Source organism: Salmo salar, chromosome 13, assembly GCF_965601325.2.
Source record: "Salmo salar chromosome 13, fSalSal1, whole genome shotgun sequence".
Taxonomy (NCBI): domain Eukaryota; kingdom Metazoa; phylum Chordata; class Actinopteri; order Salmoniformes; family Salmonidae; genus Salmo; species Salmo salar.
This window is the reverse complement of record NC_138303.1, coordinates 61457252-61473683: the sequence shown is the minus strand read 5'-3', so window position 1 is coordinate 61473683 and position 16432 is coordinate 61457252. Positions and strand designations below refer to the sequence as shown.

Sequence of the window (16432 nt, the reverse complement as noted above, 5' to 3'; positions counted from 1 at the left end):
AGAGTAAAAACCAAGACATGATGTTGAAAGAATTGTCCGTAGAGCTCCGAGACAGGATTGTGTCGAGGCACAGATCTGGGGAAGGGTACCAACAAAATTCTGCACCATTGAAGATCCCCAAGAACACAGCGGCCTCCATCATTCTTAAATGGAAGAAGTGTGGAACCACCAAGACCTTTCCTAGAGCTGGCCACCCAGCCAAACTGAGCAATCGGGAGAGAAGGGCCTTGGTCAGAGAGGTGACCAAGAACCTGATGGTCACTCTGACAGAGCTCCAGAGTTCCTCTGTGGAGATGGTTGTCCTTCTGGAAGGTTCTCCCATCTCTGCAGTACTCCACCAGTTAGGCCTTTTGGTGGAGTGGCCAGACGGAAGCCACTCCTCAGTAAAAAGGTACATGACAGCCAGCTTGGAGTTTGCCAAAAGGCACCTAAAGACTCTCAGACCATGAGAAACAAGATTCTCTAGTCTGATGAAACCTAGATTGAACTCTTTGGCCTGAATGCCAAGCGTCACATCTGGAGGAAACCTGGAACCATCCCTACAGTGAAGCATGGTGGTGGCAGCAACATGCTGTGGGGATGTTTTTCAGTGGCAGGGACTGGGAGACTAGTCAGGATTGAGGCAAAGATGAACGGAGCAAAGTACAGAGAGATTCTTAATAAAGACCTGCTCCAGAGCACTCAAGACCTCAGACTGGGATGAAGGTTCACCTTCCAACAGGACAACAACCCTAAGCACACAGCCAAGTCCTTCAGTGGCCCAGCCAGAGCCCGGACTTGAAACCGATCAAACATCTGAAAATAGCTGTGCATCAACGCTCCCCATCCAACCTGACATATCTTGAGAGGATCTGCAGAGAATTAAATGGGAGAAACTCCCACAAATACAGGTGTGCCAAGCTTGTAGCGTCGTATGCAAGAAGACTCGAGGCTGTAATCACTGCCAAAGGTGCTTCAACAAAGTACTGAGTAAAGGGTCTGAATACTTATGTAAATGTGATATTTCAGTTTATTTGGAATAAATTAACACAAACTTCAAAAAACTGTTTTTGCTGTGTCATTATGGGGTATTTTGTATAGATTTAATTTAACACAATTTAATCAATTTTAGAATAAGGCTGTAACGTAAAAATGTGGAAAAAGTCAAAGGGTCTGAATACTTTCCAAAGGCACTGTACTTTCCTCACAGCACACATACCCCATTTCATACTGACACAAATAGCAAGCAAGCCCTGCAGAACATGGAACAGGCTTTATAGAGCTGCGGTAGTTCAGCGTGGATTAAAATGTAGAATACAGGCATGAAATCTACAAAACAATTATTCCTACGTATGTATCCTGGACACATTGGAAGCTGTAGAACAACATCTCAACCACAACCCGCTCTTAGACCTTTAACTATCACATAACAACCAGTACTTCGTTAAGCCGTCTGTCCAACCTTCATAACTTCACCACAGCAGTCAACTCTACTCACTCCACACAGAGACCTAAGTACACCGACACCTTGGCTTCCACACTGCTGTCAATGGTATCGTCCTGTCCGAGCCTAGTAGACGTCCTTTAACTTCAGCAACAGTGATAATGAGTAGGCTATACATTAGCGTTAGTCCTTACCGTGGGCTCCTGGCCGTCAGTGATCAGTTCCCGCTCTCCCCGGGGGTTGACTTTGCGAAAGCGTCGGCGGGAACGTCTCTGGGATGCCTCCCTCTGCAACGCCCTCTCCTCGACCTCGCTGGCATTGTCCACCTGAAACACATGACCAAGCTGGGCCTCAGCGCTAGAGCTCTGGGTCGGGAGCGCAGAGCCTCCACCACTACTAGACTGTCCCTGTTCTGAGCTCAGCGTCAGCTGTTCTGACTGATCACAGCTCTGACTGGCTGCTGGTTCTGAGATCTGATCCTGGATCTGGTCCTGTTCAGGCTCCTGGTTGAACATCCAGTTCTTCCACAGCACAGAGAGCCTGTGTAAGCGCAGCGTCATGGGGACGGCATCCAGAAGACAGGCGAGAGAAGAGGAGATATAGACGAGGACGGTATGAGGCGCTCTCTCTATCTCTCTTCGAGGCTGTGACGAGAATAGCTCTAGTCATTCTGTCTCGGTCTGCTGTCTAAAGTCAGGAGGCTGTTGCTGTACAACAGAACTCACAGTGAGGCCACAGTTTCCTGCAGGAAACCGTCAATATACAAATATCCTCTCCGAGCAGAACAGAAAAAAGAAAAGAAAAAAAGATTCCGGCCATACAATTAATTCCTGAGCGCTTTGTACTACTACACTGTTGTTATTGCTGGGGAATATGTTTCCTTTTCACGTTATACAGAGTGTACAAAACATTATGAACACCTGCTCTTTCCATGACAGACTGACCAGGTGAATCCAGGTGAAGCTATGATGTCACCTGTTGAATCCACTTCAATCAGTGTCGTAAGGGAGGAGACAGGTTAAAGAACGATTTTTAAGCCTTGAGACATGGATTGTGTATGTGTGCCATTTAGAGAGTGAATGGGCAAGACAAAAGATTGAAGTTCCTTTGAACGGGGTATGGTAGTAGGTGCCAGGCGCACCGGTTTGTGTCAAGAACTGCAACGCTGCTGGGATTTTCAAGCTCAACAGTTTCCCGTGTGTATCAAGAATGGTCCGCCAGCCAAAGGACATCCAGACAACCTGACAACTGCGGGAAGCATTGGAGTCAACATGGGCCAGCATCCCTGTGGAACGCTTTCGACACCTTGTCCACAAATTGTAACTATTGAAAAACATTGAAACTATGAAAAAAAATGTAAGGAAGAATGCTTCAACTGTTCAAGAGTCACATATTTTAAGAGAGTATTTTCACTAGAACAACAGAGCTTTTTTGACGGTCATTGTCATTCGGTGGGGTTTTGACTTTTTTTTTTAAGTCATTCTTGTTTGAGAGGAGGCTTTACGAGGCCAGAGAGTGGGTTAATCAGGACAGTGGAGGAGCTGATGTAGCCTTCCAGTCTCTGTGGTGTGTTTGTAAACCCATCAAATGCTGCTTGTTTGGACACAGTGAGGGCCAAATGCCATCGCCGACCTAGCTGGAGTAAAGAAAAGCGGGAGCCGAAAAAAAAAATAATAATAACTCAGTTAACAGAAAACATCTGCACTCGTCTGAACAATGCTGGGCTTCTCCCCCCACAACTCCTCTCTTTCTCGCTTTCCCTTTCCTTCTCCGAGTCGTGAAATCCCTGCTTACGCAAATCAACTTTTTCCACAGTATTTTACGCATCACGGGTGGACAATTACGTGTGCAAGAACACTTTTTATTGCCGACTGTTTCGCTACGCTCAATTACTTAGATGGCATTTCTAGTTCATATAGGAGTGGGTGGGGAAAACCCCTGAGCCTGGAGTAGAGTGGGATTGAGGAGGAGGATGCAGAGGAGGGTCAGAGTGGGGAGGGTAGTCTGCAATACACAAACCCAACCCAAAGAATCTGTGTGTGTGTGTGTGTGTGTGTGTGTGTGTGTGTGTGTGTGTGTGTGTGCTTGGTGTACAGACTGCAGGGCTGTCATCTCTGTGAGCTCCAGTCATCCATCAGGATGTAATGAAACGCATGATGGGCACAGAGGATGAGAAGAGATGGGAGAGGCATGACAAGGGTGTGGCCCCGGGACCCCTCTCCTCGGCACATCAGCTGGCCGGGACAGACGGTAGAGACTATATGCACACTGCTGACGTGCAGAACGACTAACCACAATCTGAAACTGACCCTTAGCCCCAACCAAAAGCTTAAAGGACAAGGCTGACATTAATAACCAGTTATTATGCTGTTAGTATATATGCACTACTGTAAGATTTGAAACGCATTGATGTCTTATCGTTTTAAGTCATACTGGACAATTCCTTGTTTTTGTCATTTTGAAAAGCCTGTATTGCCCTTGTCTACAGCATACACCGATTCCCAGGGTGCATTCCATCTCCCATGATGCAATTCTCCGCCTAGTTAGCCTGCAGTTTGCTTAGCAAGCTGGCTATCAGGCCCAGACGAAACTTAGTCTAAATATATTGCTCATGTCATAAGTTATGAGTGGACTTCACATTACTTTTGGGTTGTAAATATATTATAATGCTTGCATGAACGTCTTGCTGAATAGATATGTTCATGTCCTTATCACCAATCAACTGCAATACACCATTTATTTTTATGCAGAAACGCTCCACATCCAACCTGACAAAGCTTTTGCTTTGTCATTATGGGGTATTGTGAGTAGATTGATTAGGGGAAAAAACGAGTTAATCCATTTTAGAATAAGGCTGTAACATAACAAAATATGGAAAAAGTCAAGGGGTCTGAATACTTTCCATATGCACTGTACATTTCTTGAGCGGTAAAGCTTTGTGTGTTGTGTCGCTCACGGGACTCAAGCATTTTCTGCTTTGTTTAGGCTACAGAGAAAGGCATTAAAGGAGATAAACGGACTCTGACAATAGGCCTACAGTAAAAGACGTTGTGTTGGGTGATGTGATAAAGTCTGTTGTATTTTGAAAAGTAGACGGTGACAGTGTTGTGTCGGTGACAGTGTTGTGTTTATGTGGCGTGTTGTCGCGCGCGCAGGATGCCCACGGCTGTTGTTTCCAGCGTGCTTGGCAGAGTTCGCAGAAAAGGTCAAATTGTGAACCCCGTGACCCAAATTGATCACATAAAATGTATACGTCGTATCTCACAATCGACTGGGCTTCCCGAATTTAGTACGCTGGCAGTGACAGAAAGCTTATTTTTCGTCGTTGTAGATTTGCAGCATTCCACAAAGTTCTACCTAGCGCTGCAGCGAGGGGGAGGGGTGTATAACCTTGTGACCGCGCTCTCGCTCTACCTCCCTCTCCCTTAGCGAGACAGGTGCACACTTTGACAGACAGTCCAACACTAAGTCAGAGAGGCTTTTTCCTGCAGAGACCACTCCCATGTGTGCTTGTGCTTGTGCGTGCGTTAGCCACTAACACGCGTGTGCGACAGCAAGGGAGGACAGCCCACACGTCAAGGCCGTGCTGTAAAAGCCTGGCCATTTGGCCTGTCACTAGAGATTAACAGAGAAACGGACCCCGCTGTCACAGAAACGAGGCGCAAAGATTTTCTGTCATGGTTGAAATGTACTGAATAAAAACTCTAGGAGGGGTTGGTTTATGGAACAGCACATGCTGCGGTAATGAAAAACCAACCAGACTGAAAGCCTAACAGTGTTATCACTGCAAAGTCACCAACAGAAGACTGACTGAGCATCTCAATCTAACAAACACTCTTAAGGACTAATAACTGTAATAACGCACATACTAGTAAACAGAAAGTCTCAACAGTGTTGTTCACGAAGAGTCTGTCCATGTGGAGAGATATTTCCTGATTGGACCATTCACAAGTTATCTCCTGGATGGACCGGTCTCGGTGCATGAACTACAAGGCTCCCTGACAAACAGGCCGAGACAGACAGACAGACAGAGGGTGGGTAAAATGCCAGACATCTCCAACCAGTCCAACCACTGGCCTGGCTGCGCAAATGACGTGAGCAGTTAGTCTGCGATAATTCCCCAGGCCTCAATTAGCTAATTGGTTGGAATGTGAGTGATTTGACTGAGTGGTGCAGCGGCGAGAGTGAGGAGAGGGAACCAAAGTGAGTGAGTGAGTGAGTGAGTGAGTGAGAGAGAGAGAGCGAGAGAGAGCGAGAGAGTATGTGTTTGTGTGTCTGCGTGACTGTCTGCAGTGGCTCAGGTTCCCTCCATTACTACCCCTGGAATATTAATGGGAACGAATTTCCTTTTCAGTCATGCAACATGGCTTCATTTGAACACACATGCAGTGGCTAAGCATTAGGCACGACTAGGCTGTTCAGGAACGCACTGAGGCCACAATTGGGTGTGGGAATGATGCAAAACGCACGTCCATTAAAATAGTCAGCCATGTAAAGGTACTTGATTGACACCTTTGTCAGTTTAGAACTCAAGTGATTATTCTCCAATGACTTTGCTACGACGCCATCAATGAAGGGTCATCCCAGCAGTCCCCGTCTCATTTCACTCACTCTCTCTCCCCGTGTGGACCGACAGCACCCACAACACCGGCTGTGGTTATTAGCAGTCCTACGGACGATAGGGTGAGGAAATGGGCGGAGAGGAACAACAAACAAGCAGCTTACGTAATGCCCCCCCCCCCCCGTCCCATCCTCCCAGGCACAGGTAATCAGCCAGTCCATCTGCACACGGTGAAGACTTTCATTTCCCCCCCCCCCATAGAGGAGGGGGGCTCTAGCGGATGATAACCAGCGGACGGACAGAGGACCTAGGCCAGCAGGCCAAATCTAATAGAGGAGCTCATTTCCTGCTTCCTCCCTCCCACCCTCTGCTTCAGATGCAGCGGTGCGCCGTGCTCGCTGGGCAGGCCTGCTCAGGGAGATGGCTCAAGTTGATTGCTGTACCTGCCCCGGCCTCTGAACGGTGTGCTGGAACTATGACGTGCTGTAGCTGCCTTGCAGACAGACAGACGTCAACATAGGCCTACGCACTGATTAGATGACTTTGTGGGCATCGCATCGAGTTGTATTATCGTCTTCCTAAGATCAAGGCTATAGGCCTCGTTCAGATGATGCTGATAAACTCATGGAGAGGAGAGCTTCGGGACAACAATCTAATTCTCTAGGAGCTGTGTGCATTTTCTTTGCCTGGTGACCCAGACACCTCGCTCCGGCCAAACGCTATGCCACGCGCCCATGGATGTTCATTCCCCCCCAACGATTTCTAGACCGCACGTGGGTAAAGCGGCTTCCTACCGCCACAAGTCACTGTTTTTGTTCTTGTCTTTCTGTACTGAGTCGGTAGATATGGAGAAAGAGAGAGAGAGAAAGAGAGAGAGAGAGAGAAAGCAAGAGGGGACGAAGCGGCGACTCAACTCACCACGATCATTTCTGTCGGCTCCAAAGTGATGCATTCACAGCCTCGCCTGCCCCCCAGCTGCTTGCCAAAGCTGTGGGGAGAGAGAACACACAGCACAGAGGACACAGAGTGTTAAACCAAGAGGCAGAGAGACATCTTCACATGGCCAGGGTGGCACCCACCCACGTCCTGTACAACACTGAATACACTTTGACATAGCAAATTAGAGATGCTGCTTTTTAGTGGCAGCTTCAATGTATTGCAGATTCAGTCAATACTGATGTCTGTGTCCACGGATGCAAAGTTCCAAAAGTTCCAATTCAAGCAACAATAGGCCTATTTCTAATAGTGATCCAGAGAAATCAACAATCATTCTCCGCTAAGGCGGAGTTGAACTGGAATGTCATTTAGTGCCAGGCTAAAGTTGAGGGGAAAAAATGTCACCTTTAACTAGACAAGTCAGTTAAGAACAAATTCATATTTACAATGACGGCCTACCAGGGAACAGTGGGTTAGGTTAACTGCCTTGTTCAGGGGCAGAAAGACAGATTTTTACCTCCTCAACTCGGGGATTAGATCCAGCAACCTTTCGGTTACTGGCCCAACGCTCTAACCACTAGGGTACCTGCCGCCCGCTCTATCAGTGGGATGCTTTTTAAACAAACAGAGTTAACGCTTGTTAACAAATAAAGGATTGGTAGGAGGACAGGTTCACAGTGAGTCAACTGCTCCCCTCTGGACAACAAGCTCATGTTCGACTAGGACCACAAATTTGCTTATTGATCTCCACACAGCACTGGGCAGCGTCCCAAATAGCTTCCCCAAATTCCCAATACAGTACACCATTTTCGCCCAAGGCCCATCGTGCACTACTTTTGACCAGAGCCTATGTAGGGAACAGGGTTGCCATTTGGGACAAACGACAGGACTCAACCGTTTTACTGGTTGCCCACCACCAAAACACAACAGGCTGGCTCGGATGGCATCCACACTTCTTTCAGATCAAATCACACGGTATAATAGTAACACATTAGTCAGCCCAGTGACTTCCCCATTCACAGGAATGGAGCGGTTCTCTGTACCATGATTTTCTCATGAGATACCAAACTAGTCATTAACTAATTCAACCCAACGGGAAGTGTGAGAGAGGAGGAGATAGAACGCAATCCATCTGCAATCAGAAAGAAGCAGATTGCGCCGAAAATAACCACGCTCCAATTATGAGAGAAAGCAAAGCCTCAGCACTGTGAAGCTACTGCTCTGTGACACTCACTGATTCTAATTAGGAGACGCGTGCTGAGCAAGGACAGTCCCGTATCGTACCTTCCTATTCTCATCGTCACGGACTGTGCGCTCTTCCTCTCAGTGGGCGATGTGATAAGTAATTTAAGCTTGTTCACCCTATCCCAGTGTGTTGTCCTCACTTGCTTCAAGATGTCCACCATTGCTCCTGTACCCAAGAAAGTAAGAGGTAACTGAACTAAATGACTATCGCCCAGTACCACTCACTTCTCTCATCGTGAAGCGTTTTGAGAGGCTAGTTAAGGATCATATCACCTCCACCTTACCAGGCACTCTTGACACACTACAATACGTGTATCGCCCCCAACAGATCCACAGACGACACAATCGCCATTGCACTGCACACTTCCCTATCCCACCCGGACAAGAGAAATACCTACGTAAGAATGTCTTTCATTGACTACAGCTCAGCCTTCAACCCCATAGTGCCCTCCAAGCTCATCACTAAACTCAGGGCCCTGGTTCTGAACTTCCTGACGGGCCGACCCCAAGTGGTTGGGCGCTATCCAGATTTTCATATCGTCATACCATCCTTCTCTCATCCTGGGATTTAGGGTATTGCCAGCTGAGTACACAAGGGAGCACCATTGAAAAAAACGCAAAAAAAACCCATTGGGAGTCTAAAACCAGAATGCTAACTAAACTCTATAGCGAATTTCTATGGAGGCTGCTAGCTAAGTATGCTAACGAGCGCAAACAAAAATAAACTAAATTGCAAAGACAACCACAAGAGCATTTTGTTTTTGTAAATAAGAATAGGATGTTTCAAACCACTTCTACATTAATATGGATGCGGTCATGATTACGAATAGTCCTGAATGAATTGTGAATAATGATTAGCGAGAAAGTCAGAAGCACAAATATCATACTCCTCCAAAAAATGCTAACCTCCCACGCTATTGTAATGGTGAGAGGGGAAAGGGGGGATACCTAGTCAGTTGTACAACAATGCATTCAACTGAAATGTGTCTTCCGCATTTAACGCAACCCCAAAGGTTAGCATGTCTTGGGGATATGATATTTATGCCTCTTAACTTTCTCACTCATGATTATTCAAGATTCATTCAGGACTGTACGTAATCATTGTAACATCCGGATTGACGTAGAAGTGTTTGGAAACATATTCTAGTCGTATTTACAATAAAAGTGACTCCAAAATGACAATACATTATTTACCATTCATTTTTATTGGGCACAAAATCATCTGAAACGCAACCCAAAACAAACAACACAAGCATCCAACAAGTGTGTGGAGTCACAAGCCTGATGTAATCATCGCGTGCTAGGAATCTGGGACCAAATAATACACTTTTGACTACTTTAATACACATAAGTGAATTTGTCCCAATACTTTCAGTCCCCTAAAATGGGAGGACTATGTACAAAAAGTGCTGTAATTTCTAAAGGGTTCAACCAATATGGGATGAAAATACACTCAAATTAAAGCTGACAGTCTGCACTTTAACCTCAAAGTCATTGTATCATTTCAAATCCAAAGTGCTGGAGTACAGAGCCAAAACAACCAAAACATTTTCACTGTGCCAATAATTACGGAGGGGACTGTATATAACGTATCTTTATATTTCAGTCTCTGACACTGCTCTTTCTGAATGTCTTTCTTTTTTAATTTCGTGACCAATAAACTTTGATTTTGATTCGATTTGCCTGCGTACCAAACGGCATCTTATTTTCTACATAGTGCACTACTTTTGACCAAAACGTTTCATTACACAATAACGTTCAAACTTTGTAATGTCTGAGAATGGAATCCACCCGCAACAAAGGAACCATTACGTAAACATTGGGAAATATCAAAGCTTGTGTGTAAACTAATTTGCCAGGTGAAATGGTAGGTTTCTAACTAAGCCACGGGTCTGGTAGCCTGACGTCATCAACATGGGCAGTGTGTGAGAGACTGAAACTTCCACTGTTGCAATATGTCCCAGAATCCTGGGCATCATATCGTGCCAGCGGGCACGACTTAAGGCTCTTTCTTATACAGTCAAACATATGTTTACATTGCCAAAGCAAGTGAAATAGATAATAAGCAAAAGTGAAATAAACAAAAAATGTACAGTAAACATCACACTCAAACATTTTTGGGAATAAAGAAATTTCAAATGTCATATTATGGCTATGTACAGTGTTATAACGACACAAAAGGGAAAATAAACAAACATAAATATGGGTTGTATTTACAATGGTGTTTGTTCTTCACCGTTTGCCCTTTTCTTGCGGCAACAGGTCACAAATCTTGCTGCTCTCTCACTCTTTCTCAATAGCAAGGCTATACTCAGAGTTTGGACTTTCCTTAATTTAGGATCTCTCTCTGTGCTCGCGCATCTCTCTCTGTGTGCGCATCTCTCTCTGTGTCGCTCTCTCTCTCTCTCTCTCTCTCTCGCTCTCTCTCCTCTCTCTCTCTCTCTCTCTCTCTCTCTCTCTCTCTCTCTCTCTCTCTCTCGCTCTCTCTCTCTCTCTCTCTCTCTCTTCTCTCTCTCTGCGCGCTCCTCTCTCGCTCTCTGCGCGCCTCCTCTCCGCTCTCTGCGCGCCTCTCTCTCGCTCTCTGCGCCTCTCTCTCGCTCTCTGCGCCTCTCTCTCTCGCTCGCTCTCTGCGCGCCTCTCTCGCTCTCTGCGCGCCTCTCTGTGCGCCTCGCTCGCTCTCTGCGGCCTCTCTGCGCGCCTCGCTCGCTCTCTGCGCCTCTCTGCGCGCCTCGCGCTCCGCTCTCTGCGCCTCTCTGCGCGCCTCGCTCTGCGCTCTCTGCGCGCCTGCTCGGGTCTTCTCTGCGCGCCTCTCGCTCTCGCTCTCTGCGCGCCTCTCGCTCTCTGCGCGCCTCTCGCTCTCTGCGCGCCTCTCGCTCTCTGCGCGCCTCTCGCTCTCTGCGCGCCCTCTCGCTCGCGCGCCTCTCGCTCGCGCTCTCTGCGCGCTCTCGCTCTCTGCGCGCCTCTCGCTCTCGCTCTCTGTGCGCCTCTCGCTCTCGCTCTCTGAGCGCCTCTCTCTCGCCTCTCTGCGCGCCTCTCTCTCGCTCTCTGCGCGCCTCTCTCTCGCTCTCTGCGCGTCTCTCTCTCTCGCTCTCTGCGCAACTTTCTCTCTCGCTCTCTGCGCGCCTCTCTCTCGCTCTCTGCGCGCCTCTCTCTTGCTCTCTGCGCGCCTCTCTCGCTCTCTGCGCGTCCTCTCTCACTCTCGGCGCACTCTCGGCGCACTCTCTGTGCGCCCCTCTTGCTCTCTGTGTGCCCCTCGTGCTCCTCTGCGCGCCTCTCTCGCTCTCTGCGCACTCTCTGCGCGCTCTCTGTGCGCCCCTCTTGCTCTCTGCGCGCCTCTCTCGCTCTCTGCGCGCCTCTCTGTGCGCCTCTCTCTCTCGCTCGCTCTCTGCGCGCCTCTCTCGCTCTCTGCGCGCCTCTCTCGCTATCTGCGCGCCTCTCTCGCTCTCTGCGCGCCTCTCTGCGCGCCTCTCTCTCTCTCTCTCTAGCTCGCTCTCTGCGCGCCTCTCTCTCTCTCTCTCTAGCTCCTCTGCGCGCCTCTCTCGCTCGCTCTCTGCGTGCCTCTCTCTTGCTCGCTCTCTGCGCGCCTCTCTCTCTCGCTCTCTGCGCGCCTCTCTCTCTCGCTCTCTGCGCGCCTCTCTCTCTCGCTCTCTGCGCGCCTCTCTCTCTCGCTCTCTGCGCGCCTCTCTCTCGCTCCCTGCGCGCCTCTCTCTCTCTCGCTCTCTCGCTCTCTGCGCGCCTCTCTTGCTCTCTGCGCGCCTCTCTCGCTCTCTGCGCGCCTCTCTGTGCGCCTCTCTCTCTCGCTCGCTCTCTGCGCGCCTCTCTCGCTCTCTGCGCGCCTCTCTCGCTATCTGCGCGCCTCTCTCGCTCTCTGCGCGCCTCTCTGCGCGCCTCTCGGCGCGCTCTCTCTAGCTCGCTCTCTGCGCGCCTCTCTCTCTCTCTCTCTAGCTCTCTGCGCGCCTCTCTCGCTCGCTCTCTGCGTGCCTCTCTCTTGCTCGCTCTCTGCGTGCCTCTCTCTTGCTCGCTCTCTGCGCGCCTCTCTCTCTCGCTCTCTGCGCGCCTCTCTCTCTCGCTCCTCTGCGCGCCTCTCTCTCTCGCTCTCTGCGCGCCTCTCTCTCGCTCCCTGCGCGCCTCTCTCTCTCTCGCTCTCTCGCTCTCTGCGCGCCTCTCTCTCTCTCTCTCTCTCTCTCTCTCTCTCTCTCTCTCTCTCTCTCTCTCTCTCTCTCTCTCTCTCTCTCTCTCTCTCTCTCGCTCTCTCTCGCGCGCGCTCTCTGCGCGCCCCTCTCGCTCTCTGCGCGCCTCTCTCTCGCTCTCTGCGCCTCTCTCTCGCTCTCTGCGCCTCTCTCTCGCTCTCTGCGCGCCTCTCTCGCTCTCCTGCGCGCCTCTCTGTGCGCCTCGCTCGCTCTCTGCGCCTCTCTCCGCGCCTCGCTCGCTCTCTGCGCCTCTCTGCGCGCCTCGCTCGCTCTCTGCGCGCCTCTCTCTCTCTGCGCGCCTCTCGCTCTCGCTCTCTGCGGCGCCTCTCGCTCTCTGCGCGCCTCTCGCTCTCTGCGCGCCTCTCGCTCTCTGCGCGCCTCTCGCTCTCTGCGCGCCTCTCGCTCTCTGCGCGCCTCTCGCTCTCTGCGTGCCTCTCGCTCTCTGCGCCTCTCGCTCTGCGCGCCTCTCGCTCTGCGCGCCTCTCGCTCTCGCTCTCTGCGCGCCTCTCGCTCTCTGCGCGCCTCTCGCTCTCGCTCTCTGAGCGCCTCTCTCTCGCTCTCTGCGCGCCTCTCTCTCGCTCTCTGCGCGCCTCTCTCTCGCTCTCTGCCGCGTCTCTCTCTCGCTCTCCTGCGCAACTTTCTCTCTCGCTCTCTGCGCGCCTCTCTCTCGCTCTCTGCGCGCCTCTCTCTTGCTCTCTGCGCGCCTCTCTCGCTCTCTGCGCGTCTCTCTCACTCTCGGCGCACTCTCTGTGCGCCCCTCTTGCTCTCTGTGTGCCCCTCGTGCTCTCTGCGCGCCTCTCTCGCTCTCTGCGCACTCTGTGCGCGCTCTCTGTGCGCCCCTCTTGCTCTCTGCGCCGCCTCTCTCGCTCTCTGCGCGCCTCTCTCGCTCTCTGCGCGCCTCTCTGTGCGCCTCTCTCTCTCGCTCGCTCTCCTGCGCGCCTCTCTCGCTCTCTGCGCGCCTCTCTCGCTATCTGCGCGCCTCTCTCGCTCTCTGCGCGCCTCTCTGCGCGCCTCTCTGCGCGCCTCTCGCTCTCTTGCGCGCCCCTCTCGCTCTCGCTCGCTGCGCGCCTCTCTCGCTCTCTGCGCGCCTCTCTGCGCGCCTCTCTGCGCGCCTCTCTCTCTCTCTCTCTCTCTCTAGCTCGCTCTCTGCGCGCCTCTCTCTCTCTCTCTCTAGCTCTCTGCGCGCCTCTCTCGCTCGCTCTCTGCGTGCCTCTCTCTTGCTCGCTCTCTGCGCGCCTCTCTCTCTCGCTCTCTGCGCGCCTCTCTCTCTCGCTCTCTGCGCGCCTCTCTCTCTCGCTCTCTGCGCGCCTCTCTCTCGCTCTCTCTCGCGCGCTCTCTCTCTCTCTCGCTCTCTCTCGCGCGCTCTCTCTCGCTCATCGCTCTCTCGCGCGCTCTCTCTCGCTCTCTCGCGCGCTCTCTCTCTCGCTCTCTGCGCGCCTCCTCTCTCGCTCTCTGCGCCTCTCTTCTCTCGCTCTCTGCGCGCCTCGCTCGCTCTCTGCGCGCCTCGCTCGCTCTCTGCGCGCCTCGCTCGCTCTCTGCGCGCCTCGCTCGCTCTCTGCGCGCCTCTCGCTCTCGCTCTCTGCGCGCCTCTCGCTCTCTGCGCACCTATCGCTCTCTGCGCGCCTCTCCGCTCTCTGAGCGCCCTCTCTCTCGCTCTCTGCGCGCCTCTCTCTCGCTCTCTGCGCGCCTCTCTCCTCGCTCTCTGCGCGCCTCTCTCTCGGCTCTCTGCGCACTCTCTGCGCGCTCTCTGTGCGCCCCTCTCTCGCTCTCTGCGCGCCCCTCTCGCTCTCTGCGCGCCTCTCTCGCTCTCTGCGCGCTCTCTGCGCGCTCTCTGCGCGCCCCTCTCGCTCTCTGCGCGCCTCTCTCGCTCTCTGCGCGCCTCTCTCGCTCTCATGCGCGCCTCTCTGTGCGCCGCTCTCTCGCTCTCTGCGCGCCTCTCTCGCTCTCTGCGCGCCTCTGCGCGCTCTCTGCGCGCCTCTCGCTCTCTGCGCGCCTCTCTCTCTCGCTCTCTGCGCGCCTCTCTCTCTCGCTCTCTGCGCGCCTCTCTCTCTCGCTCCCTGCGCGCCTCTCTCGCTCTCCTGCGCGCCTCTCTTTCGCTCTCTGCGCGCCTCTCTCTCGCTCTCTGCGCGCCTCTCTCGCTCACTGCGCGCCTCTCTCTCTCTCTCTCTGCTGCGCGCCTCTCTCTCTCTCTCTCTCGCTCTCTGCGCGCCTCTCTCTCTCGCTCGCTCTCTGCGCGCCTCTCTCTCGCTCCCTGCGCGCCTCTCTCGCTCTCTGCGCGCCTCTCTCGCTCTCTGCGCGCCTCTCTCTCGCTCTCTGCGCGCCTCTCTCTCGCTCTCTGCGCGCCTCTCTCGCTCTCTGCGCGCCTCTCTCCTCTCTCTCTCGCTCTCTGCGCGCCTCTCTCTCTCTCGCTCGCTCTCTGCGCGCCTCTCTCGCTCGCTCTCTGCGCGCTTCTCTCTCTCGCTCTCTGCGCGCTTCTCTCTCTCGCTCTCTGCGCGCCTCTCTCTCTCGCTCTCTGCGCGCCTCTCTCTCGCTCTCTGCGCGCCTCTCTCTCTCTCGCTCCCTGCGCGCCTCTCTCTCTCTCGCTCCCTGCGCGCCTCTCTCTCTCTCGCTCCCTGCGCGCCTCTCTCTCTCTCTCTCGCTCCCTGCGCGCCTCTCTCTCTCTCGCTCTCTGCGCGCCTCTCTCTCTCGCTCTCTGCGCGCCTCTCTCTCTCTCTCTCGCTCTCTGCGCGCCTCTCTCTCTCCCTCTCTCCCGCTCTCTCTCGCTCCGCACCCCTCTCCATCCTGCCTCTCCCTATCGCCCCTCCCCTATCCGTCGCGCCTCTCCCTCCCGCCCCTCTCCGCGCCCCTCCTGCACCTCTCACCCCTCTCTGCGCCCCTCCTGCACCTCTCACCCCTCTCTGCGCCCCTCTGCCCCTCACCCCCCCCGCCTCTCCGCAACCACCCTCTCCCTCCCGCCTCGCCCCTCTCACTCCTTTGCGCCCCTCTCCCTCCCGCCTCACCGCGCCCCTCTCACTCCTCTGCGCCCCTCTCCCTCCCTCCTCTCTGCGCGCCCCTCTCGCTCTCTGCGCGCCTCTCTCGCTCTCTGCGCGCTCTCTGCGCGCCCCTCTCGCTCTCTGCGCGCCTCTCTCGCTCTCTGTGCGCCTCTCTCTCTCGCTCGCTCTCTGCGCGCCTCTCTCGCTCTCTGCGCCTCTCTCTCTCGCTCGCTCTCTGCGCGCCTCTCTCACTCTCTGCGCGCCTCTCTGCGCGCCTCGCTCGCTCTCTGCGCGCCTCTCTCGCTCTCTGCGCGCCTCTCTCTCTCTCTCTCGCTCTCTGCGCGCCTCTCTCTCTCTCGCTCCCTGCGCGCCTCTCTCTCTCTCGCTCCCTGCGCGCCTCTCTCTCTCTCGCTCTCTGCGCGCCTCTCTCTCTCGCTCTCTGCGCGCCTCTCTCTCTCTCTCTCGCTCTCTGCACGCCTCTCTCTCTCCCTCTCTCCCTCTCTCCCGCTCTCTCCCTCTCTCCCGCTCTCTCTCGCTCCGCACCCCTCTCCATCCTGCCTCTCCCTATCGCCCCTCCCCTATCCGTCGCGCCTCTCCCTCCCGCCCCTCTCCGCGCCCCTCCTGCACCTCTCACCCCTCTCTGCGCCCCTCCTGCACCTCTCACCCCTCTCTGCGCCCCTCTGCCCCTCACCCCCCCCCGCCTCTCCGCAACCACCCTCTCCCACCCGCCGCGCCCCTCTCACTCCTCTGCGCCCCTCTCCCTCCCTCCTAACTGCGCGCCCCTCTCGCTCTCTGCGCGCCTCTCTCGCTCTCTGCGCGCCTCTCTCGCTCTCGGCGCGCCTCTCTCGCTCTCTGCGCGCCTCTCTGCGCGCCTCTCTCTCGCTCGCTCTCTGCGCGCCTCTCTCTCTCGCTCGCTCTCTGCGCGCCTCTCTCGCTCTCTGCGCCTCTCTCTCTCTCGCTCGCTCTCTGCGCGCCTCTCTCGCTCTCTGCGCGCCTCTCTGTGCGCCTCTCTCGCTCTCTGCGCGCCTCTCTCGCTCTCTGCGCGCCTCTCTGTGCGCCTCTCTCTCTCTCTCGCTCTCTGCGCGCCTCTCGCTCTCTGCGCGCC

The 16432-nt window shown here is 53.8% G+C and overlaps 1 protein-coding gene across 6 annotated transcripts in view; it reads right to left on the bottom strand.

The window, feature by feature from the left end:
* The window catches only part of LOC106567521 (rap guanine nucleotide exchange factor 6), a 167687-nt gene that overhangs the window by 78696 nt on the left and 72559 nt on the right, over positions 1-16432 (bottom strand). For 5 of the 6 annotated variants that reach the window (XM_014136858.3, XM_014136862.3, XM_014136861.3 and 2 more), the window contains exons 5-6: positions 6903-6972; positions 1618-1749 (exon numbers count right to left, since the gene is read on the bottom strand). In XM_014136858.3, coding sequence (XP_013992333.1) covers positions 1618-1749; positions 6903-6972 — 202 coding nt within the window. The remainder of the gene's footprint in view (positions 1-1617; positions 1750-6902; positions 6973-16432) is intronic. The other variant, XM_014136864.3, reaches the window with a different exon arrangement.